The following is a 25,526-nucleotide window of genomic DNA, read 5'->3' as shown; positions in this document are numbered from 1 at the left end:
GCAGCACGTCTGGCCGATTCTGCACGGACACGACACACCAGCTCTGCCAGGCACTGAGCCGTCAGAAGTCAGGCTGCGGCTGCCCTGAGGGCTGAGATGGAAGAGGCAAAGCTCCCGGGGCGTCAGGTAGGTCTTCAGTCTCAGCCTGCTACCCTCACACCCCCAGCCCCTCTACACGGGAGGCCCCAGCTCCTAAACCGCTGTGTTTATTCCTATTGCCCCAAACTCTCAGGCCTTTCTCCCCAACGGGTAAGGACCAGGAAGATGCTCTCGCCCACTTGGATGAAATGCTGCTTCTCTGGTTTCCGCATGTTCTCTGTCACTGCATCACAGCTAGAAATGACTGGGTACACTTCACATGGATTCTGGGCCCTGTTTTTTTTTCTCCCATTGAATCAGGTTATTATATCATTCCTTACCCAGGACAGAGTTATTATCGGGCATAACTGTATTTACCCTACAGATATATGTCCTTTTATGATGGGACATAAATATTAATAACAGTGTTCTGGAATTCCTGTCCACTAACACAGCAGGGGGGAGCCACATTCTGAGGAATCCCGAGGCCTGCTCCGATCCTTAAATGAAATGTTCTGTTTTAAGGGATGGCTATAAAAATCTTTAACACTATTTAGCAATCTCTTTGGAGGGGTTTGTCTCTTATTTACCGGAAGATATAGTATGTGAGTTTGTGTGCCTTTGCTTTCGTTTTATAATTTCAAATAGTCAGAAAATATGGCATCTCCTGGCAATCAGTTTATTTTGATAGATAAAAAGGGGTTAATAAAAACCCCTTAGAAATAAAAAGAAGGTGACTAGTAATACATCTTTCATGGTGCTTTCTTCCAGCTGTGCATAAAGAGAGCAAGCTTTTTTACTTCTCCCCAGTAAGTCTTCTCCCCTTATTTTCTCTACCTACCGAGTCATTTATAATCATTATTTCCAACCCACATACTAACGCGGCCTCAGTCATATTTCCACATCCTGGGGGTTTCTCCTTACTATATTGTGAGAGCTGAGGGGCAAAAACACCTTATAATTTACATGAAAATACATGCCAAAAATGGATTCCCAAACATAGCCAGTGTGACTTCATATACTTGCAAATAAAAAAATCTTAGGATGAAATATAAAACATCATGCTAAAATTTTAACCTATTGTGGAAACATAGTGTCTCATAGGAAGTACACTGGTGTCTGGCACTTAACAATCATTACCTAGCGATTAGAAGCAGGGGTAGGTTAAAATGAAATACAGTTACTACTTTCTGTTCGAACCTAAAGCTATTGCTTTTAGAAGGCGCGTTTGTGGTTTATTAATATTTCAATTTTTCTACGGCACCTGTTTAGCAGACTATAAAATCCTGGCCTGCGGCGTAAAGCAAGTGTTTACAGTTCCATTATGGGATGGACGGGGGCACATATGTTATACTGTATCATACAAATCTCTGACTTGCACTGGTCATAACGTCTTTCAAATAATTATCTATTTTTGATCATCCCTGAAGAGCATATTTACAATGTCAGGAAATAATATAGGGAAATGGCTCAGATCACAAAGGTCTCCATGTAGAGATATTATTTTGAAAGTTGAAAATGATGGGTTATTATTATTGTTATTCTTATTTGCCTTAATGAAATATTCCTGGATCATTATAAGGATTGCATTTAGAAAAATCTTATACTGAGTCTTGCCATAAAAAAAGTAATAACCTGAGTTAAAATGACGTGGGAACAAAACCACGACCCTTAGGAAGATGAACATGCGCTGCCTTTCTGGAGAGACAGGCATCCTTCAGATTACCCGTCTTGGGATGGAGCAGCTGTCCACGGCGCGTGGGCCCTCAAGTCACCTGTGTACTGTTGAGCTGAAGACCAAGGCAGAAGATGCAGGCAGAGCGTGGGGACCTGCAGGCAGTCCTGACCAGCCACTCTTCAGTAACACTTTGACTGTGGCCCAGAAGCATAAGATGTAATCACCGAGACAAGAGGTGGACTAGTGCACGGCTTGTGCACTCTGTTCTTCCTTGTCCCATTTAAAATCCCAGCGATGTTAGATGTCTTTAGCTAAAAACAGCCCAGAGGGGCCAGGAGGGCAGGGGCACCTGTCTTGAGGCCTCCCTGGGCTGTGGCTGGAGCTGATGCCACACAGCTACCTCTGCTGAACTCATTCATTCATTGGCCTAGCTCTGAGTACTCACGCTGGGTCCCGCCTGTGCTGGGCGCTGGGGACACAGATTCTCAAGAGGAGAAGCCCTTGGCCACACACTCCCGTTCATGAACCACTTCGAATGCAAAGGTGGGTGATCAGAATAAAGATTATTCATGTCCGGGTGCAGCAGAGGCTCACCTTGAGGAAGCCGACTGGGACTCTGTACCTGCCAGCAGCGTCTGGAAAATTGTGTGGTGAAATTAAGGCCCTTGGGGCAACTAGCAGAGCCGTTTTGTTTGTTGAACTGTTGTTTGTTTGATCAAACTCACGAGGTTTGCAGCTTAACAAGGAGGCTTTCCACCAGAACCAAAGGCAAGGCGTGCAGAAGGGTAAGAAATCCGGACAGAGTTGTGTCTGAATCCAGGTCTGCCCTTCAACCTTTTGCAGCCCTGGGCACTGCAGGCAACATCTCTGAGCCTGATGTTTCTCTGTTCCTTTATCTGAACATGAAGACAGCCCAAGCCCTGCTGTGTTGCTGGGAGGATGAAGTGAGATCAATGTTGCAAAATTGACCACTAAAGTCTGTTAACGCCCAGTGTATGGTTATTTCCTGAGTGCCAACTGCAGGCCTGCATCTGCCCAGTGGAGAACAGTCCTCCTGGAGGGGATATGGAACATCAATGGATAAAAAAAGAAAGCTTCCCACCATCAAGGCATGAGTGCCCTGAGGGACCGGAATCAGGCAGATGGGGTGGGGGCGGGGTGGGCTCGGCTTCTCTCCGGAGGGACAGTTCCCTCGGCCTCTGAAAAACAAGAAGGAGAGCTGTTGCAGTTTAGGGAGAAGTGTTTCCAGGCAAAGACGATAACCGACATTGTCATATAATGTCTAAAGAAACTGTGAATTTCAAAGGAAAAAAATAACCTATTCTAGTGCCCAAAGTAGTTCTGGGAATTTTTTTAAAATAAGAGGGCAAGAAGGAAGGGAAAGAGCATTTATTAAACACTTATTATGTGCCAGGCTATGTGTTTCTGGAGATATGCATGTATATAGATACACTATGTATATTCTCTGTTACATGCCAACAAGATAAGCAGAGGTAGTCATCTTTTAGAGAGGTCACTAAAGATTTAAAGGAGGAAGGTTAAGTCAATGGAAGGGTAGAAGTAATGACCTTGCAACAGTTGAATCAAAACTGTTTCTGGCCCCCTCCTCACAACACATACACAGACACAGACGCGCAAGACACATGCGCATGGGCACAACCCATCTGAGGGAAGCGGAGCTGCGCATGTTATTAAAGACAACCCCCAGCTACTCCATGAAGCTCTGACTTCCCTGGAAGGCTTTATTCCTAGTTTACAGATGAGGAAACTGAGGGTCAGGAATGAACACTCCCCCCAGCACACCTCACTTGTTAAGCAAACAAAACCTCTCCACAAACTTCCTGGACTCCGATTGGTCGGTCCAGTGCTCGGCTGGGAAAGACTAGAGATTCCTCATTCCAGCTACAGTGAACTGCGGGCTTGCCAAGTACCACGCATCACGCTGGGCACTATACAGACGGTGTGTCACTGTAAACTCGGAGCACTCCACTGTAGGAGGCACCGTTTATATATATATATTTAAAGCTGAGGAATCAAAGCAGCTTGCCCAGGTGCTGGAAATTGGCCAGGTGGAATCGGAGCTCAGGTACCTTCCTCTGAGAGCCGCTTTCCCTGTAGGTGGTGTGCAAGGTGACTGGAAGTGGTGCACAGAGAAACAACTTTTCTTTTAATAGTTAACTTTTATTTATTTTTATTGTGGTAAAATACACAGAACATAAGATGACCATTTTAATCATTTTTAACTGTACAGTGCAGTGGCATTAAGCACAGTCACATTGCTGTGCAACCATCACCACCACCGGTGTCCAGAACTCTGTTCATCTTCCTAATTGAAACTCTGTCCCGCTTAAACACCAACTCTTCATTCCCCTCCCTCAGCCCCTGCTGCTGCCTGTCTGTGAGTCTGACTACTCTGTCCCCTCCCCCAGCCCCCAGGAGCCACCCTGCAGCTGTCTGTCTGTGAGTCTGACTACTCTGCTATTTAATAGAAGTGGAATTGTATTGTACCTGTCCTTCTGTGACCCACTTATTTCATTTCACATAATGTCCTCAGGGTTCATCCACATTGTAACCTGTGTCAGAATTTCCTTTCTTTTAAAGACTGAATAATATCCCATTGTATGGATGGACTGCATTTTGCTTACCCATTCACCCATCTATGGTCACTTGGGTTGTTTCCACCTTTTGGCCACTGTGAATAGTACTGCTATGAACATAGGTGGTCAAATCCCTTCTTTCCATTATTTAGTGTGTATACTCAAAAGTGGAATTGCAGGATCATATCATAATTTTATGTTTAACTTTTTGAGGAAATACCATACAGTTTTTAATAGTGGCTGCACCATTTTACCTTCTTGCCTTCTCCCCTCGAACAGGGGTCCCAGTTCCCCCACATCCTAGCTAACACTTGTTTGTTTGTTTGTGTTATAATAGCCCTCCTAATGCAGGGGTCCCCAATCCCCAAGTCATGGACCGGTGCTGGTCCGTGGCCTGTTAGGAACCGGGCCACACAGCAGGAGGGGAGCGGTGGACAAGTGAGCGAAGCTTCCTCTGTATCTACGGCCGCGCCCCATCGCTTGCATTACCTCCCGAGCTCCACCTTCTGTCAGATCAGCGGCAGCAGTAGATTCTCGTAGGAGTAGGAGCTCGAACACTACTGTGGACTGCACGTGCAAGGCATCTAGGTTGCACGCTCCTCATGAGCATCTAATGCCTGATGATCTGAGGTGGAGCTGAGGCGGCGATGCTAGCACTGGGGAGCGGATGCAAATACAGATCACCATTAGCGGAGAGGTTTGACGGCACAGACACCATAATAAATCAACTGCTTGCAGACTCATATCAAAACCCTATCAGTGAGCGGCAAGTGACAGTTAAGCCGCATCTTACAGAGTAGACTGGATATAAGCAACACACTTTGGGTGTCACTGCCTCCCATCACCCCCAGATGGGACCATCTAATTGCAGGACAACAAGCTAAGGGTTCCCACTGATTCTGCATTATGGTGAGTTGTATAATTATTTCATTATATATTACAATGTAATGAAAATATAAATAAAGTGCATAATAAATGTAATGTGCTTGAATCATCCCCAAACCATCCCCCACCTTCCTGGTCCATGGAAAAATTGTGTTCCATGAAACCGGTCCCTGGTGCCACAAAAGTTGGGGACCGCTGTCCTAATGGATATGAAGAGGCATTTCATTTGGTTTTTAAAGAATTTTTTTTTAAAGAATTTTTTTAAATTAATCAATTTGTTTATTTTTATTTTTGGCTGCCTTGGGTCTTTGTTGCTGCACACAGGCTTTCTCTAGTTGCAGTGAGCAGGGGCTACTCTTCGTTGCGGTGCACAGGCTTCTCATTTTGATGGCTTCTCTCGTTGGCTTCTCTTGTTGCAGAGCACGGGCTCTAGGCACACAGGCTTCAGTAGTTGTGGCTCGCAGGCTTAGTTGCAGCATGTGGGATCTTCCCAGACCAGGGCTTGAACCTGTGTCCCCTGCATTGGCAGGCAGATTCTTAATAGCTGCACCACCAGAGAAGTCTCTCTCATTTGATTCTGATTTGCATTTCCCTAATGATTAGTGATGCTGGGCACCTTTTCATGGCCATTTGTATGTCATCTTTGGAGAAACGTCTATTCCAGTCCTTTGTTTTTTAAACAAGTTGTTTGTTTTTTGTTGTTGAGTTGTAGGTGTTCTTTTTTTTACTAAAATTTTATTTATCTATTTTTGGCTATGCTGGGTCTTCGCTGCTGCACACGGGCTTTCTCTAGCTGTGGCGAGCAGGGGCTACTCTTCGTTGCAGTGTGTGGGCTTCTCATCGCGGTGGCTTCTTTTGTTGTAGCACACAAGCTCTAGGCATGTGGGCGTCAGTAGTTGCGGTGCACGGGCTTAGTTGCTCTGTGGCATGTGGAATCTTCCCGGACCAGGGACCAAACCCGTGTCCCCTGCATTGGCAGGCAAATTCTTATCCACTGCGCCTCCAGGGAAGCCCCTGTAGGTGTTCTTTATGTGTTGTGGATGTTAACTCCTTATCAGATATATAATTTGCAAATATTTACTCCATTTCTTGGGTTGCATTTCACTGTGTTAATAGTGTCCTTTGATGCACAAAGGTTTTACATTTTTATACAGTTCAGTTTATCTAATTTTTCTTTTGTTGACTGTTTTTGGCATCATATGCAAGAATCCAATGTCATGAAGCTTCCTCCTGTTTTCTTCTGTTAATGTATTTAACATATTAGAATAACAAGTCCTTTAAACTATCACTTTATAGATATTTTGTATTATTTTTAAAGTCTTAAATTTTAAGATATTAAGAATTTAAATATACTAGGTAAATAATAGAAGAGGTTTAGTATACATCTTTCGGTTGGTACCCAAATGACTGATGTGTGGTAAATAGTGTGATAAGCTAAACTGCGTCCTTCTAAATATACCAATTGTGTTAAAGAAAAAAGTAATCATGACACTTGTTAAAGAATGATAAGGCAGACTTTACTCAGGGGGACCCCACTGTGACAGGTATAGTGACTACTGAAATGGGCTTTTGCAGGAGTGGAGAGATTGGGCTCAACTCTAAATACAAGGGAAAGTGGTAACTTATAGCCAAGGAGCATGGCGGGGTGGGGGAGTGGGGTCAGTGGATGGAAAATTTCTACGAGGAAACATCAAGGGTAAGAAGAGATTCTAGCTAAACTAACCTAGCAGCATTCTTGCTGAAAGCAGGCCACCATGACCAGACAACCCCTGGGGGATGTTGGAGGATGAGAAGCCCAATCAGAAACCAAGGCTGGGGGCTTCTGGCTAAGTTGCCTTAGCAAGATTCTTGCTGAAACTGGAAAATGCAGGGATGAACACGGGATCCCAAAGGTCAGAGCCTAGTTGATAAGAGATTTCAGAGGAACCTGAGTAGTTTGGTCAAGGAGACCATCTGTCACTACTTCAGGGACCAAGCGTTTGTACCCCCATTACCCAAACAGTTGGCTCAAGCATCTGAAAAAGCAGCCTTAGGTGCAAAGAACAGTGAAATTGAAACTGGACGACAAAGCGGGTCATTTAATCTCAACTGCAAGACACATACATGCAAAGTTTTTAAAGTAGAGGTAGTAATACAGGTCCACAGCAGTACTTTATTTTCAATTCTGAAATGCAAAAAGTTCTAAAACTTAGAAGTTTACCCCTAAGTTTGGAGCAAACTCATTGGAACTAACATAAGACTATAGCCTTTATATATCACACTTCGGGTTAATATTTGTGAATATTCACACATTTTTGCTGCAGAAATATTGTCTTTGATTTATGCTGTTCCAGATCCCGCTGAAGGTGTTTCATGCAGTATGCATACTGCCCTTTAACACAGAATCCAAAAAATTTTGAATTCCAAAACATCTGGCCCCAAGGTCCCCCACCCCCATCTTTATTGAGCTATAACTGACATCTGTCATTTAAGTTTACTGTGTACAATGTAATGATCTGATATATGTATATATTGCAAAATGATTACTACAGTCAGGTATGTTAACACATCCATCACATAGTTACGTTTTGTGTGTGTGTGTGTTGTGTGAGAACTTTTAAAATCTACTCTCTGATCATCTTTCAAATATATAAAGAAAACAGGATTGCTAACTATAATCACCATGCTGTATATTACACACCCAGAACTTAATCACCTTGTAACTGGAAGGTCCCAAGGTTTTTGATACAGGATTAACTAGTAGTCCTAGAAGTACTAGTAGTAGAATTGAGCACTTAGTTTGTGTCAGGCATTGTTCTAAGCACTTTACATTTAATCCTCCCAATACCAGAAGAGTCATCATCTTTTATAAATGAGAAAACTGATGTGATTAGCTACTTAATTTGCTGAATATCCTGCAGAAAGTAGCCCAGCTGAGTAGGGAGTCATGCTTTTCACCACAACGGGTAAGGACAAGTCTTTGTGACAAAAGATGCCTCCAATTGAAGCAAAATGGTAAATTTACAGTGACTCAAATAACAGAGACAAGACAAGACGTCTGGAGATTGGTGGTCAGCTGGTTTGGGGTTGGTTCAGAAGCTCACATTGTTAGAGCCTGGATGCCTTCCTACTTTTCACTCAGTTTCCAACCAGCTGCCCTCATGGTGATAAGAAGGCTGCAGCAGCTCCAGGGAGCTTCCACTGGCAACAACAGCAGGAAAGAACTAAGCCCCCAACCATCCAGCCCCTTTTTTAAACAGTAAGGAACATCTGTCCCAGAGCCAGCCATGCCCCTAACAGACCCACTAGCCAATCACCGTCAAAGGACTGGCTTATACTAATTTTAGTTAACCAGAAAGGACCTCGGGCTCGGCGCTTTGGTGCAGAAGCCGGTGCGGCTCCGCGGTGGGGTACTGGGGCCGGCCGAGCCTGAGCACGCTCCAGCCTGGACAGGTCCCTCGGCTCCCTGAGATGAGGGCAGTGCAGCTCCGCACAGCACTGGGTCGGGGGTGCGATGCCCACGGTTTGGGGACTGCTCACAGAGGGAATCCCACCCCACGACGGCGCGGACAGCAAGGCCTCGGTTTCCCCTTCCGCACAGCCCAAAGGCCCCGGCAGCTCAGGCCTGCTGCCTCAGCGAAACGGGTGCTCCCGGGGCCTCCAGACGAGAAGCTACCGTACAACGAGCAAACTCGGCAGGAGGCCACTGCGCGGTCTCGCAGCAACCGGGGGCCCACTCCCGCCCGGAAGTTGAAGCTGCATCCCCGGGACTACATCTCCCAGAGACGCCAGAGCTTCTCCCAGCTGATAAGGCCCGCTGCGCCTTCTATCAGCCAACCAGCCACAGGAAGACGGCCGCAGACTGGGCTCGGAGACCAATCACAAGAAAGGAGGCGGGCGCTCCTCCAGCCGGTCCAGGGTCTGTAGTCGAATCGTGACGAAACCCTAAGAGTAGGTTCTTTGGAGCCCCACGGCCGACTCAGTGATCGGAGAAGTGACGTTCAGCCCTCTTCCCGAATCAATGACCTGAGGCAAACGTCCCCTCGTCTCCTCAAGGCTCTGGCCTCCGCTACTCAGGCCTGTCGCCTGGGCCCGCCGGGTCTCAAGGGTTCCTTGCGGCGCCCCGCCCCCAGCCCCTCATTGGCTCCCTCGGGGCACGTGGGTGAAGAGGGCGTGGTCGCGGCGGCGTGGCCCGGCGGCGGCACCTTGCAGCCTGTGGGCATGAGAGGCTGGGCGGCCTCGGGCCTGGGCCCGCATGGACCCCCTGGCGCTGGGCCGGTGGCGACGGCGGAGGCCAGAGGAGCTGCAGGTTCCGGGGGACGCGGTGAGTCCCCCGGGGCCTGGGCCTTAGGAATGGGAAGGCGGCGGCTCTCGGCCTTAGGAATGGGAAGGCGGCGGCCCCACTGGGCCTCGCGTCTTCTGGCGCCCTGCCTGGGAGGAGGCCCGGCCGGAGCGGGCCATGCGCACCTGCTGGGGCGGAGCGTAGTGGGCGGGGCCGCCCCTCAGACCGCGCCTGCGCAGAGATGCGAACCCGGGCGCTCAGGAGCACTGGAGACGTAGGGTCCCTCAGATGTGCGCGGGGCTCCCTGCAGGGTCTCGATGTCTAGGTCAGGGGGGTGTCCTGCGTTCTGCACGCCGCTGTTCCTAAGTCACGCCTCCACGTGCAGGCGCTGGACTGGGTGTGGTATGGGTGCCAGGTGAGTAGACACGCCAGTCCTTTGCTGTGAGAGAGCAGGGTAAGAGGTGATCAGTAAGGGGGGCCAGGACCTAATCAAGCTGGGGTGGGAGGGTAATCGGGTCTGTGTGAGGCTTGAAGGGGAAACAGTGTGGGTAGGAAGCGCGTAGGCTTTTAGGGAACTGAAAAAAGTCCTGTGGGACTGGAGCAGGAGTGCAGGGCCTCTGAGCTGCGCTCTTGTGTAACACCTCTGCCTGCGAATTGCTGTTTCTCACTTCATCTCGTTTATTTCCTTCTAAGAGCAGCAAGGATCTGCTACCATACCGTGCTTCTTAGTTGTTTGTCCGCTTCTTCTGGACCTACGGGCTCCGTAAGCACGGGGTGTGCCTTCTGAGTTAATGCAGGCAACGTTTTTCTCATGTTTTGCACAGCGTAGCAGGAGTGACGAGCTTTCTACTCTGCAGCATGTTTCCTCACCACCCACTGCCTGACCACGAGCCAGTATCACTTATGTTCTGTCACAGTGGCGCCCCACTCCCTTGTGCCATATTACAGGGCATAGGTTAAGCTTGTGTAACAGAGGGACTTCAAACCACATTGGCTCAAACCGGATGGAAGTTTGATTCTCCCGTACATTACAGTATGGAGGTGAGCCCAGGGCCGTGGAACACAGAGCCGCTAAATATAAGTATGGGACTGGTGGTACCCAGATCAAAGACATCTAAGGACTCAGTTTCCTTTTGTCCGTGGCTTCACCACTCCCTGGGTGTTGTCCTCCAGACAGTGGGAAGTAAATAGTAGAATGACACGATCATACTGACATTTAAAGAGCTAACTCTTTCCACAGAGCAGCTTTGTGGGAAATGAAAGGGATAGTGGTCAGAGGGGAGGCCAGGAATAAATAGATCGTGAGAGGCGACAGAGGTTCAGACAGAGGGGAGTGAGATGGTGACAGTACACAGACTTGGCTGTATATTTTGGAGGAAGAACTGTCAGGTCTTGCTGGTGGAGTGGATGTGGAAGGAAATATAAAGGGAGGAGTCCAGGTGACTCCCAGGGTTGTGACTTGAGCACCCAGATATGCAGTGGTGCTGTCATTGAGGAAAGATTGACGTGTGACTGCAGGAGAAAATGAGGAATTCCTGTTAGGCCACACTGAGTTGTGTGTCTTAGAGACATTTAGCAGAGATGTGGCAGATACTGCCAGTCCTTGAGCGGCTACCATGTGGGTTATCAGTTTCACAACAATCCGTTATTATACCCATATTACCAATGAGGAAACTCAGGTACAGAGAGGTTAATCAACTGGCCTAAGGGTATACAGCTAGCAAGTGGTGGCAGTAGGTCTTAAACCCCACTGTCTGCCTCCAGAGCCTGTGTTCTTAACCACTGGGCTATACAGCTTCCCATGGGGGGCTTGTGGAACTAAAACATGGGACTTCAAAACGAAGTCCTAAATTGGCCATAAAATGATGAAAAGTGTGATACCATGGGCTGTCAGGGGTGGGGAGCCAGAGGTCACTATTGATCAGAGGGAACAGGAAGGGCTTAATGGAAGAGACCTTGAGTGATCTTTCAGACTGGAATTGCTGAAATTAAATGCCCAGGTTGAGGCTACAACACTCCCTGATTGTGACCAAAGAAGGATGAGGTGGTATCTTATTGCTGTGGTGTATATTGCCTCCTAATTTGATAAAGTTCTTGTTTATGTTGTATTGTGTCCTAGTCTTTGATCTAATAATCCAGATTGAGTTCAATTAAGTAGCCAAGCTCTTGTCCCAAGTTTTCCATTCTCTCTCACACACACACCCCCCCTTCAGAATTTGGTCACTCAGGAAGTGCAGCTCCTTTCCTACCTCTAGGTAGGACAGCCTAGTGGCCTTACACCCTGTGCATTAAAACCAGCCGTGGAGTTAGGAGCTACAGCCACCAGAACCCATCTCTGGAATGAGTGAGTCTCATGAACCAGAGTCAGGTGCCTCTCCTGTAATCTTGTTAGTGTCCTGATCATGGTAAGGTTGGCTAATGTGGTAACACGTGTAGCAGTTAAATATCAGTAGTGATTATCGTTTCCGTTGGGTCGCCGTTTTTTGAGCATCTATTGTGTATCAGGAACTGTTCTAGGCTCTGGAAGAAGAGACGTGAGGTCCTTGCCTAGGTTGACCCCGTGACTCGGGGCATCCAGTGCCTGGCTCCTTTCAGTCCCTGCCCACCACACTCACCTTTCCTTTAAGAATAGAAGTTTCTGCCTAGAACACCTGAAGATTCATGTCTACTCAGCCTTTCATCTCCCTGAAGACTCTCCTTCCATAAAAGCTCTGTAAAGAGCAAGTTCTCTAGGCAGAGCATACCTGGGCTCACGTTGAATTGATATTTTTTTCTGGTTTAATCTGAGGTGATCCAAGATCCCCTTTCCCAGCTTTTGGTTCCTAGGGATAAGTGGCCATTTCCTGTGTTGTAATTTCTTTCCATTCTTTGTCAATGTCCTTTAGAAATAAAATAGAAGGATACATTAATTGATTGGCTATTGCAGGGGTTTTTGCCTATAATTTTTCTTTCTTTTTATTTATTTTTTAACATTATTGGGGTATAACAAACTACAAGTACTTAAAGTGTACAATTTGGCTTTTTGGCTATTATAAATAATGCTTTTATGAACATGTTCAAGTTTTTGTATAGACATATATTTTTATTTCTCTTGGGTATATACCTAGTGGTGGAAATTCTGGGTCATATGGTAACTCTCTAACCATTTGAGGAACTGCTAAATTGTTTTCCAAAGTGGCTGCCACATTTTACATTCCCACCGGCAGTGTATGAGGGTTTCAGTTTCTCTGCATCATCACCAACACTTAGTCTGCTTTCTAAATTGTAACCATTCTAAGTGGATATGAAGTAATACCTCTTTGTAGTTTTGATTTGCATTTTCTTGATAACTAATGATGTTGAGCATCTTTTCATGTGTTTCTTTGGCTATTTGTATATCTTTGGAGAAATGTCTGTCAGATCCTTTGCGCATTTTTAAATTGGGTGGTTGTCTTTTTATTATTAAGTTGTAATAGTTCTTTGTATATTTTAATACCAGTCCCTTATTGGATACATGATTTTCAAAATTATTCTATTTCATACCCCAGTATTTTTCCTAAAAGTCATAGTTTTAGCTTTTACATTTAGATCTACGTTCCATTTCAAGTTAATTTTTATATATGGTGTGAGGTAAGGTTCCAACTTCATTCATTTGCGTGTAGGTATTAAGCTGTCCAAGCACCATTTGTTGAAAAGACTATTCTTTCCCCCCATTTAGTTGTCTTGGCACCTTTGCTGAAAACCAACCCACTGCAAATGTGAGGGTTCTTTCCTGGATTCTCAGTTCTGTTCCATTGATCAGTATGTCTGTCCTTATATCAGTACCATACTGTCTTGATTACTGTAGCTTTATAGTAAGTTTTGAAACCTGGAAGTGAGAGTCCCCCAACTTTGTTCTTTTTCAACATCGTTTTTGCTATTCTGGGTTCCTTGAATTTCCATAGGAATTTTAGGATCAGCTTGTCAATTTCTGCAAAGAAGTCAGCTGGAATTCTGAATTGAATCTATAGATTAATTTGAGGAATATTATCTCTTAATATCTTAACAATATTAAGTCTCTGATCTATGTACATGTGATGTCTTTCTAAGTTTCACTGATTTTTCTCTATTGCTTTTCTATTTACTTTGTCAATAATTTTCACTCGCATCTTCTTTATTTCCCTTTTTCTTCTCATGTTGGGTTCACTGGTTCTTTTGTTTCTTGTGACTGAAGGTGGATTCTGAGGTCACTAGGTGGAGGCCTTTCATGTTTTCTAACGTAGGCACTGACCGCTATACATTTCTTCTTTAGTGAATGTAATGTTTTGGTTTTTATTTTTTCAGTTCAAAATGCTTTATAATTTTCCAGTTGATTTTTTCTTGGATGCATTTGTTATTTAGAAGTGTGTTATTTAGTTTCCAGATATTTGGGGATTTTCTAGAGATCTTTGTTACTGCTTTCTAGTTTAATTACACTGTGGTCCAAGAACACACTTGGTGTGACTTGAATCCTTTGAAGTTTACTGACACTTTTTTCTTTTTCTAAAATTTAATTTAATTTATTTTTAAAATTTTATTGTAGTAAGAATGCTTAACATGAGATCTGTCCTCTTAACAAATCATAGGTGTACAATCAGTTATTGTTGACTGTAGGTACAGTGTTGTACAGCGGGTCTCTGCTGATGAATAACTCTCCATTTCCTCCTCTCCACAGCCCCTGGTAGTTAGCATTCCAGTCTTCGTTTTGTGAATTTGATTATTTTAGATACCTCGTATAAATGGAATCATGCAGTACTCGTCTTTCATTATCTTGCATATTTTGCTTAGCATAATGTCCTCAATGCCCCTCCATGTTGTTGCATATTGCGAAAATTTCCTTCTTTTAAGGGCTGAATGGTATTCATTGTTTGAATATACCACATTTTCTCTATCCATTCATTTGAAATGGACATTTAGGTTGTTTCTACATCTTGGCCATTGTGCATAGTGCTGCAGTGAACATGGACATGCTAAATATCTCTTTGAGATGTTGATTTCAATTCTTTTTGATAAATGTCCAGAAGTAGGGGTGCCAGATCATATGGTGTTTTTAATTTTTTTGAGGAACCTCCATACTGTTTTTCCTATGAGATGACTTCTTTTATGACTCAAAATATGGTTAGTCTTGGAAAATGTGTATTCTGCTGTTGAGTGAAGTGTTCTATAAGTGTCAGTTAAGTCAAGTTGGTTGATAGTTTGGTGTATATCTTCTGTATCCTTAACAATTTTTTTCATGTCCTATAATATTTTTAATGTTGTAACGGTTTTTGTGAGATGGTATTGAAACCTCTGAATATAATTGTAGATTTGTCTTTTCTCCTTGCAAACAACTTGCAAAAACTCCTTGCAAAAACTTCTATAAGTTTTTGTTTCATGTACTGTGAAACTCTTATGTGCATATACATTTATGAATGTATGTCGTCTTGATTAAATGACTCCTCTGTCATTATGAAATCACCTTTTACATCCCTGGTAACATTCTCCATTCTGAAATCTATTTTGTCTGATATTAGTATAGCCACCTTAGCTTTCTTTGGATTAGTGTCAGCATTGTATATCTTATTTCACCTTTTTACTTTTAATCTATTTGTATCTTTGTATTAAAGTGAGTTTCTTGTAGACAGTCTATAATTGGGGTTTTTTTGTTACTCAGTCTGACAATCTCTGCCTTTTCATTAGAGTATTTAGTCTATTTACTTTTAATGTGACTGTTAATATAATTAGATTAAAGTCTATCATATTGCTCTTTGTTTTTTATTTCTTTTATTTACTTCTTTTTGGTTTAGTAAGATATTTTTTATGATTTTATGTTATTTCCTTCGTTGACTTACCTGTAACTTTGTTTTTTGCTTTATGATTTAGAATGTGCATCTTCAAATTGTACAGTCTGTCATCAGGTGGTACCATACCACTGTGCATGTAAGAACCTTACAATATACACTTCCATCCCTCTCCTCTCTGCTTTTCTGCTCTTGTCCTACAGTTTACCTTGATATATGCTGTAAACCATACTATATTATTACTATTTCTGCTTAAACAGTCAGTCATCTTTTAAAGAAGTTTCAGTAACAAGAGCAAAAACTTACTGTTTGCCCACAGAGTTACCATTTCCAGTGCACTTCATGCTTTTGTGTAGATTCGTATTTCCATCTGGTTTTATATTTTGGTTTTCTTCCTGAAGGAATTCCTTTAACATTTCTTATAGGACAAACCTACTGGTGATAAAAATTTTGACCTTTTGTATGTCTTTACTTCACCCTCATTTTTGAAAGATATTTCTACCACATACAGAATTCTAAGTTGGTAGTTTTTTCTTTCAGTACTTTAAAGATGTTGCTGCGCCGTCTTCCTAATTGGTTTGTTTCTGATGAGAAATTTGCCGTCATCCCATCTCAGTTCCTCAGAATGTAATATCTTTGGTCTCTGTGTCCTTTTAGTTTTCTCTTTATCAGTGGCTTCGAGCAATTTGCCCATGGTGTTCTTTGGTATAATTGTCTCCATGTTTTTGTGTGTTTGGTGTTACTGAAATTCTTGGATCTGTGGGTTTATAGTTTTCCTCAAACTTGGGACATTTTCAGCCATTATATCTTCAAATATTTTTTTCTGTTTCCCCTCTCTTCTCTCCTACTGGAACTCCAGTTATACATCATTTAAGCTTCTTGAGGTCATACCACTGATGCTCTGTTCTTTTTTAAAAATCTGTTTTCTTTATTTTCAGGTAGTGTCTATTGCTGTGCCTTCAAGTCCACTAACCTTTTCTTCTGCAGTGTCTAATCTGCTGTTGATTATATCCGTTACTTTTTTTTTTAATCTCAGACATTGTAGATTTGAACTTACAACGTTTGATTGGGATTTAAAATATCTTCCATATCTCTGCGTAGCATTCCAGACATATAGAATACAGTCAAAATGACTTCCTAAATGTCCTTCTCTGCTAATTCTTACCTCTGTGTTAGTTTGGGGCTAGCTTTGGTAGGTTGTTCTCTTCACTGTGCATCATATTTTTCTGCTGCTTTGCTGCTCAGATATTGTGAATTTTACCGTATGGGGTGCTGGATATTTTTAGATTCCTATAAGCATGCTTGAACTTTGTTCTGGGTCACAGATAAGTTACTTGGAAAAAGTTTGAGCCTTTGGATCATGCTTTTAAGATTTGTTAGGTGAGACCAGAATAGGGCTTGGTCTAGGGCTAATAAGTCCCCACTCCTGAAGCAAGATCTGTGTAGTCTGCCCTCTGCGTCATGAGTCATGAGGTTTTCCAGGTTTGGCGGCAGGGTCAGACAGTATTCCCAGCCATGTCTGAGCACCAGGCACTACTGCTTCTAATCCTTCCGGGTGGCTCTTTTCCTGCCCTTGGGTACTTCCTTTACACATGTATGCTGATCGGCACTCAGCTGTATGTGTGTGCATCATCCTGTTTCTCGCTCTAAGCCACTGTCTTTTCTCCAGGGCTCTGTCCTGTGAGCCCCCAACATGCTCAGGAATGTGTTATGAACTCAGGGAATCCCCCAGGCTCTGCCTCGATTCCCCTTGCCATGCCGCAGCCTGGAAACTCAAGGCAGTGAGGGAGGGCAGGTATAGGGCTCAGCCCGTTTGTGTCCCTCTCTCAGGGGTCACTGTTCTTTGTTACTTGTTGGTCAGTGTCTTGAAATCTTTTGTTTCATTTATTTTGTCCATTTTTGGTTGTTGCATGTAGGAGGGTGAGTCTGGTCCCTGTTGCTCCATCTTGGCCTGAAGAGCTACTTGCATTATTGAGTCAAAGCTTATAGAAAGAAGTTGCGACACACACAGATATACTCAGTAAAGTTAAGTTTGAGGCACTCCTTAAACAGTGCAAGAATGTCAATTGTGAATGCTTTCTATCTGTTTTGACTTACAATATTTAGAAGTTTGTGTAGGTTGTGCACTGCAGCAGTGAAGTCACTGCTAGCTAAAACCGCTAACAATGTGAATGTTTTCTGCACAGCATTTAGCTTGTCAGCCCTGCTGTGACTTTATTTAGCTGTGCTGTGTGGGCTCTTCTGCAGGTTGAAGGTGTTCAGGTGCACATGCTGTTGGCAGACATGTTTTTCCTTGTGGGCACCACACCTGTACACAGGTCATGTCTTCAGTCCAGGGATGAGCAGGCTTGAGCTTGGGGAGAGGGCAGGTAATTGTGAGTCGCAATCTGGAATGTTTTTGATGCAGCTGTTGAAATTCAGATGTGAGTAAATTGGAAAATTCCAGTCTGCCGTTTTCACCAATTCTTGGTATTATGAATAGCTGCCCCTAAATTAGAGGGCCGAGGGTATTTTATATCCACTCTTTTCTGGATAACTTTTAGATCTGCCTTTGTTAACACTTGAAAAGTTATCCAGTAAAGCTAGTAGTCCTTGTAGGCAAAACCACTTAGACATATTGATGGCTTTAACTCCATCCAGGTTGTCCTATGGGGTTGAACTTACAAAGTGAGAAAATTCAGAGTTAAATTTGCTTGTTTCGTCCTGTAGGTTGTAGGTTTTATGGCTCATCTGCTGAATGAGATCCCCACTGTGAAAATCTAATGAACAGGGACTTCCCTGGTGGCGCAGTGGTTAAGAATCTGCCTGCCAATGCAGGGGACACGGGTTTGAGCCCTGGTCCGGGAACATCCCACATGCCACGGAGCAACTAAGCCCGTGCGCCACAACTACTAAGCCTGTGCTCTAGAGCCCACGAACCACAACTACTGAATCCCATGTGCCTAGAGCCCATGCTCTGCAACAAGGAAAGCCACTGCAATGAGAAGCCCTTGCACTGTAGCGAAGAATAGACCCCGCTCACCGCAACTAGAGAAAGCCCACGTGCAGCAACGAAGGCCCAACCCAGCCCAAAATAAATTAAAAAGCAAAACTAAACAAAAAACCTAATGTATAGTAGCTGATGATGCGGAGCCCTGACAAAGCCCTTTTGTTTTGCCTTTCTGTGGCCACTCTTCATTCTAAGTAATTGTAACCCACTCTTCAAGAAACAAGTTATTTATTTCTCTCACCGGTCTCTTAGTTTAGAAATCGTCTGTTGAGCTACTTCGTATTGTCTGGTCTACTCAGTTTAATTGTATTCAGCCACTCTTCCATCTTGAAAAAGGAATTTATCAATCATGACTCACCTTCAGTTATAACTCCAATACAAGTACTCACACTGCCAGCTACACAAGCCTCTGTCATTTCTAGTTTTCAGCAGATTTCTTTGTACATGACACAGAAAAGTCAAAATGAGGTTAGGTCAGTCAGGAGGTAGTTTTCCATGGTTTGGGCCCTTGTAGGTGTCTGTTGTGTTCAGCAGTGGCCCATGGAGGACCACGACCTGGCGTCTGCTTCTCTAATTACCAGGTGCCCAGAGCCAAGCGAGGCACCCAGTAGGTGTTCAGCACCTACTTCGTGACTGCTTAACGTGGAAGAGCATGTGTGTATGTGTGTTTAACTGAAAAGAAGTGAAGGGAGGATTACATTGATGCATAAAATGGTTGATATTTTCAAAGTTTCATTTATTTAGGGGAAATTATAAATCAGCTGAGTGCAGTATTCCCCTTCAGGACCATGCCCGTGGCCCATGACTTCTCGGATTTCCCTTTTGCGCTTATCATCAAGACCACGTTGATTAGGGTTTTTAAAATATTAAGTGTACAATGAAGTGATTTTTCGTCACTTTAGTTGTGCAGCCATCACCACCCAGTTTTAGACTGCTTCACCTCAGAAAGAACTCTTGTGCCCGTTTGCAATGACTCCTGTTCCCACCCCCAGTTCCAGTCAAGTGCTGATCTACTTTCTGTTTCTCTAGATTTGCCTTTTCTGGACATTTCATGTAAACAGAATCATACCGTGTGTGGTTTTGCAGCTGACTTCTTTCACTCTCATAATGTTTTTTGAGGTTCATCCATGATGAAGCATATATTAGTATATTGTTTTTTGATTGCTAAATAATATTCCATTGTATAGATATCCCACATTTTGTTTATTCATCAGCGGATGGCCATTGGGGCTGTTTTTCCTTTTTGGCTATTATGCATAGTGCTGAGAACTCACAAGGGTCACATAGAGATCATTGCGTGGACATAACTTTTCATTTCTGCTAGATAGATGTCCCTCACCGGGATGGCTGGTTCCAATGGTAAATTGATGTTTAACTTCCTAGAAACTGCCAGACTGTTTCCCACAGTGGCAGTTGCATTTTGCACCTCCACTGGCCTCCTGTGAGTATTCTGGTTTGTCCACATCCTCACGGTGTCTGTCGTTTTGATTATAGTTATCCTCGTAGGTGTGAAGTTAGGTATTCACAGCAATATAAATTTGCATTTCCCTAACGACGAACGATGTTGAAGATCTTTTTATGTGTTTATTAATCATTTATATCTTTCTTGGTGGACTGTCTATTCAGTTTTTTTGCCCATTAAAAAAAATAGCTTTATTTATGTATAATTTTAAATGGGTTCCTGGACCCAGTTCCAATGTGTGTATGTGTTGGAGGAGAGGCTTGCCCACAGCAGTTCTGGGACACCAGTAGGATGTCCAAGGATTCAGCTCAATCCTGACACTAACTACCCAGGGACAGTATCAGACCCCACAGGTAAAGGGCTCAGTCCCCCAAGGCTGCCCTGCACTTCAGATGCCCGTCGAAAGCTCAGGTTGTTACCAACTGGCTATAAATCAGAGGGTCCCACGACCCCCTCCTTAGATTCAATTAACTTCCTAAAACAGCTCACAGAACTCAGGAAGCCCGTTTACTCACTAGATTATCAATTTATTGTAAAAGGACATTGAAGGATACGAATCAACAGCCAGATGGAGAAACACATAGGATGAGTTCCTGAACAAAGGAGGTTCTGTCTTCCTGGAGCTTGGGGCCTGGCACACTGGTTGTGGAAGCGTCTGGTTCCCCATCCTGGAAGCTCTCCGAACCCCCTCCTTCTGGGCTTTGTGGTGGCTTTGTTATATACGCATGGTTGAACACGGACTCTGTCCTCTCTCCCCTCCCCGGAAATCAGGGGGTGGGACTGAAAGTTCCATCCATCTAGTTTTCTACCTTTTTCCTCAGGCAGCAAGTGCCCCCACCCCCCAGGTGCTTGTCAAAAGTCACTTCATTAGCATAAACCTAGTCGGGGTGGAAAGGGGCTTGTTATGAATAAGGAGACACCCACTTCACCTTTATGACTGTGAAGTGGTTTCAGGAACTGAGGACTAGAGACCACATATTACTGACGGAGAACACTCACGTTGCTCTAATCACGTGGCAAATTCCAAGGGTTTTGGGAGCTGTGATCCAGGAACCATGGACAAAGACCACATATATCTGAAAAATGTGTGTTGGTCACCGGAATGACCATATATATATTTCTTATAAATCACAGTATTGCAAATTTATAGACCGTTAAGTCCACTCTGTTAGAGTGCACGGATCCGTGGTTTTAGTGTACGTACAGGGTTGTGGAGACATCATGGTAATCTAATTTCAGAACATTTTCATCACCCCAAAAGAAACCTGGTACCCACTAGCAGCTCCCCCTCCCCCAGCTCTGTGTCTTGATTTGCCTTCTCTGGCCACTTCATATACATGGAATCACACAGTGTTTGGTCTCTTGTGACTGGCTTCTTTCACTTAGCGTAATAATGTTTTTAAGGTTCATCCATATTGAAGCATATATCAGTATTTTATTCCGTCTTGTTTCTAAATAACATTGCATTGTATAGATAATACCACATTTTATTTAACCATTTCTCAGTTGATGGACATTCAGGTTGTTTGCACTTTTGGGACTTTATAAGTAATGATGCTGTGAACATTCATGACCGAGTTTTTGTGTGGACATATGTTTTCATCTCTCTTGGGTGCGTACCTAGCTGGGGAATTCTGGGTTGTCAGCTAACTCTGCACTTAACATTTTGAGGAGTCATCAAACTGCTTTGTAAAGCAGCTGCACCATTTAAATTCCCACTAGCAACAAATGAGTGTCCCATTTTCTCCACATCCTTGCAAACACTTGTTTGGATTATAACCATTCTAAGTGGGTGGGAAGCGGTATCCCATTGTGGTTTTTTTTGTTTTGTTTTGTTTTTTTGCGGTACGCAGGCTTCTCACTGTTGTGGCCTCTCCCATTGTGGAGCACAGGCTCCGGACGCGCAGGCTCAGCGGCCACAGCCCACGGGCCCAGCCGCTCCTCGGCCTGTGGGACCTTCCCGGACCGGGGCATGAACCCATGTCCCCTGCATCGGCAGACGGACTCTCAGTCACTGCACCACCAGGGAAGCCCCATTGTGGTTTTGATTTGCCTTTTTCTAATGACTAATGATGTTGAACATCTTTTCATGTACTTATTGACCGTATGTATATATTTGTTGGCAGAATTACTATTCAGATCCTTTGCCCGTTTAAAAAATTGTGTTGTCTTCTTGTGAAGTTGAAAGACTTCTTTATATATTCTGGAGACAAGTCCTTTAACGTGTGTATGGTGTGTAAACAGTTTCTCCAAGAATGTGCCTTGTCTTTTCACTTTCTTAATGGTGTCTTTTGGAGCCCCAAAGTTTTCGATATTGATCAAATCCAATTTATCAATTTGTTTCTTTTACGAGTCATGCTTTTGCTGTCATATCTAAAAAAATCTTTGCCTAACCAAAGATCACAGAGATATTCTCCTATGTTCTCCTCTAAAAATTTAGTACTTTTAGTTCTGACATTTAGCTCTCTGATCCATTTTGAGTTCATCTTTGTGTGTGGTAAACGATAGGGCCCTGTGTTTCTCTTTGTGCGTATGGATATAGAATTACAACAGCACCATTTCTTATAAAGACTCTTCTTTCTCTATTGAATTGTCTCGGCACTCTTGTCAAAAGTTAGTTGACCATAAATGGAAGGGTTTATTCTGGACTCTCAATTCCATTCCATTGATCTGTTATATGTACCCCTGTGCCATTACCACACTATCTTGATTACTATAGCTTTATATTAAGTTTTGAAATATTTTTCGTACATTATTGTAAAGTTTTTAGTGTTGCTTTAGTGTATGTTTCAGTCTTGTCTCCCCAGTTAGAATGAATGCACACTGAGCCCCAGCTCTGCCATCTCAAATCACCAGGCAAGTTACCTGAGGTTTGTGGACTTCATAGAAATAAAATTCCCTATCCTTCCTACGTCGCAGAATTTTTGTTTGTTATTGAAATAACAAATGCACGGACTTCCCTGGTGGCGCAGTGGTTAAGAATCCGCCTGCCAATGCAGATAGAACCCTTCCCGGACCAGGGTTCTATCCCACTTGCCGCGGAGCAACTAAGCCCGTGCGCCACAACTGCTAAAGCCCATGCGCCTAGAGCCCGTGCTCCGCAACAAGAGAAGCCACAGCAATGAGAAGCCCGCGCACCACAAAGACCCGCTTACCGCAACTAGAGAAAACCCACACGCAGCAACGAAGACCCAAATGCAGCCAAAAAACCCCAAAAAACCAGAAAGAACACATGCAGAAACACTCCAAGCTGTAGTTTTTTATCATTGCAGGGACGGTTACTAGGCTCCACCTGTGGTGAGTAGATTTTTACAATTTAGGGTTATAGTGTCCTTGGTAAACCATGCAAGCAGAATTAATCCTCAGCCTAGAGTGTGCATTTGTCTTTTAATTGGAAGTAAAGAGTGATTTTTCTTCACTCTCCTCCGCTACCTTCCTCTAGGGAACCAGCTCTCACTCCTGCCCGAGGCTTAACCTCGTTCATCTCCTCATCGGGAGGTGATGCATTCTCTTTGCTGAGCTAGACTTGGTCCAGGGCGTGGATGCAAGCCCGTGCCCGGTAAGGTGAGGAGTCTTCTGGAAAGGGCAGCTGAGGGAAGCGCAGCATCTCGATATTACGGTCCACGTGGCTGAAGTCCTGGGATGCCCTGACAACATGGGGTTGAGAGTAGGGACCCTAGCTTCTGGTGTTTTCTGTAGTTTGCTCTGTGCCGCAGAAAGCAACCCCTCCCCAAGAGCACAAGGTCGTTTCCAAGTGTCACTGAGGGGGAATCTCTGCTTGATGGAAACATACTTTCTTTCTCAACAACAGTCTGTAGGCCTTATTAATCCTGTTCATAAGCACTAAGGGTTCTGTATCAGAGCTGATGGACGTCTGCATCCTATTCCAGAAAAAGTAAACTTTCTTTACTACGATAGAGTTAAAAGTAACCTATAAAAAACTCACTCAGCAAATTTTCTGATAACTAGAACTCAGTTAACCAGCATCACACATTTATAATACAAATGATCTTTTGAATAATCTCCATTAGTCAATAAAAATCCTTAAAATACCTTTGAAATGAAAGCTGAGATTATTGTGTGTGTGTGTGTAGAGAATTACCTTTAATTGCATTACCAACTTCTAATGATTTACACTGGCGTTCTAACTTAAATATGCTTGACATATATTAGCATACATATTATATATGCTTAACTTAAGGTTTTTAAGAGCATGCCACTTTGTTGCTGTGCTGACTGAAGAGGATACACGCTGTGTTTCTGTCAGGGTTCAGGAAGTTGGCGTCTTTATCCTCCACATCCTTCTCGAGCACAGAGTCGAGAAATGGGTTTCCAGAGGTGGCCGCATGTGTGGGTTCAGTCCAGGTCAGAGCTGGCCCTCGACAGAGCCGGGCTGGACGGTGCTCTGTGTGCTCCCTGTTGCTGGCTCACCCATGTGTGCCCGGGCGCATCAGGAGAACAGCCCCCGTCTGGTTTCTACTAGCCAGGGCTGTGCACTCCGTTTCTGCCAGCTTGTGAAACCTTTACCCCACCTCCCGTTCATCCCACTCACCAAGCTCGCCGGGGCCCCATCACTTCCAGTAAAGGAAAGAGTCCCGGCAGCAAAGGCATGACCTGCCTTCTCAATGGAGGGGAGCTTGTCTTTCCCAGACAGGCCAGCTGTGTGTCCCATCATTGTGGGAACATGATACATCTTTTATGTTTTAATTTATGCATCTTATCAAGTGTCTTCTCTTACTCAACCATGTTCCTGTTTCAACTCCTCTCTGGCGAGGTTGCTGTTCGGTAGATCTTCAATTATTAAGTAATGGGGTCTTTGTGTATACTCAGGATTTTAATTTTGTTTATACAGAGCAAGAGTCTTTTATTTGGGTGGTAAATCTTCATCTGCCTTTATGAAGGCTGACAGAGCCTCTCTAGTAGGGAGTGGAAGAGAGCAAGCCATGCAGCACAAGCATCCCGGAGTTAAATGCCTCTGCATCCTTCGTCTTCCTCTGGTCCAGGCCAATCCACGATAACTGGAATATTTCCCAAGTAAATGATACGGATCAGTATCGTATGCGGCCAGCTTTCAACAATCCACAGTAAATGGCAGAAAACATGAATAATTTAATCCACTCAGCTGGCTGAGGGCCACCAAGCAGGTGATCCCCACATTCCCTAGAGGAGCACAGCCCTCGCTGAGCACCCCAGTGTCAGTGTGGCTCCCCTCTCCCCTGCCCCGGGATTTGGGGACCCAGCCGCGGCCACCTGAGCGCCGCGAGGAGTGTCATCTTGTCACCGGCTGTGGTCCCAGGTCTGCTGACCTTACTGTGCCAGAAGTTATTAGACGCCAGAGAGGAAGAGTTTCGAGTGTAGCTCCAGCGTGTGTAGACTCCATCCGGAAAGTATGGCTTGCGGCCGCAGTCGCCCACCCACGCCCTTTGCTTTCCTTCTTGGCAAGTGGTGTTGGGAAGGAGCGAGGGAGACAGTAATACCGCAGTTATACCAGCCTGTGACGCTACTGACGGGAAAGTCGCAGCCTGTGTGTAACATGGCACGGGCGCGTTTAGTATCTCCACTTCGTCCCTTTGCCCCGATGTTTTTTCCGCCGTCCCGCGCAGCACGCGGTGCCCTGGTTCCCTGACCAGGGATGGAACCCGCGCCCCTGCAGTGCAAGCGCGGCATCTTAACAACCGGACCGCCAGGGAAGCCCTGCCCAGATTATTGGAGCTTGACAGTAAACCCCTTTTACACGTCATGCCTCTTTTTAAAGTGTAAAGACTGAGCAGATCCTGAGTAACCGGAGATCTAGGTCCT

The 25,526-nt window shown here is 44.4% G+C and overlaps 1 protein-coding gene across 1 annotated transcript in view; it reads left to right on the top strand.

Annotated features, from left to right (window-relative positions):
* The first annotated feature begins 9,403 nt into the window (after window positions 1–9,403).
* The window catches only part of LOC309834916 (uncharacterized protein C10orf143), a 28,471-nt gene continuing 12,348 nt past the window's right edge, over window positions 9,404–25,526 (top strand). The window contains exon 1 of the mRNA XM_082674117.1: window positions 9,404–9,541. Coding sequence (XP_082530243.1) covers window positions 9,473–9,541 — 69 coding nt within the window. The 5' untranslated portion in view covers window positions 9,404–9,472. The remainder of the gene's footprint in view (window positions 9,542–25,526) is intronic.

Source organism: Grampus griseus (assembly GCF_964374135.1).
Source record: "Grampus griseus genome assembly, chromosome: 16".
In the NCBI taxonomy this organism is placed as follows: domain Eukaryota; kingdom Metazoa; phylum Chordata; class Mammalia; order Artiodactyla; family Delphinidae; genus Grampus; species Grampus griseus.
This window is presented reverse-complemented; position numbering and strand designations above follow the sequence as displayed.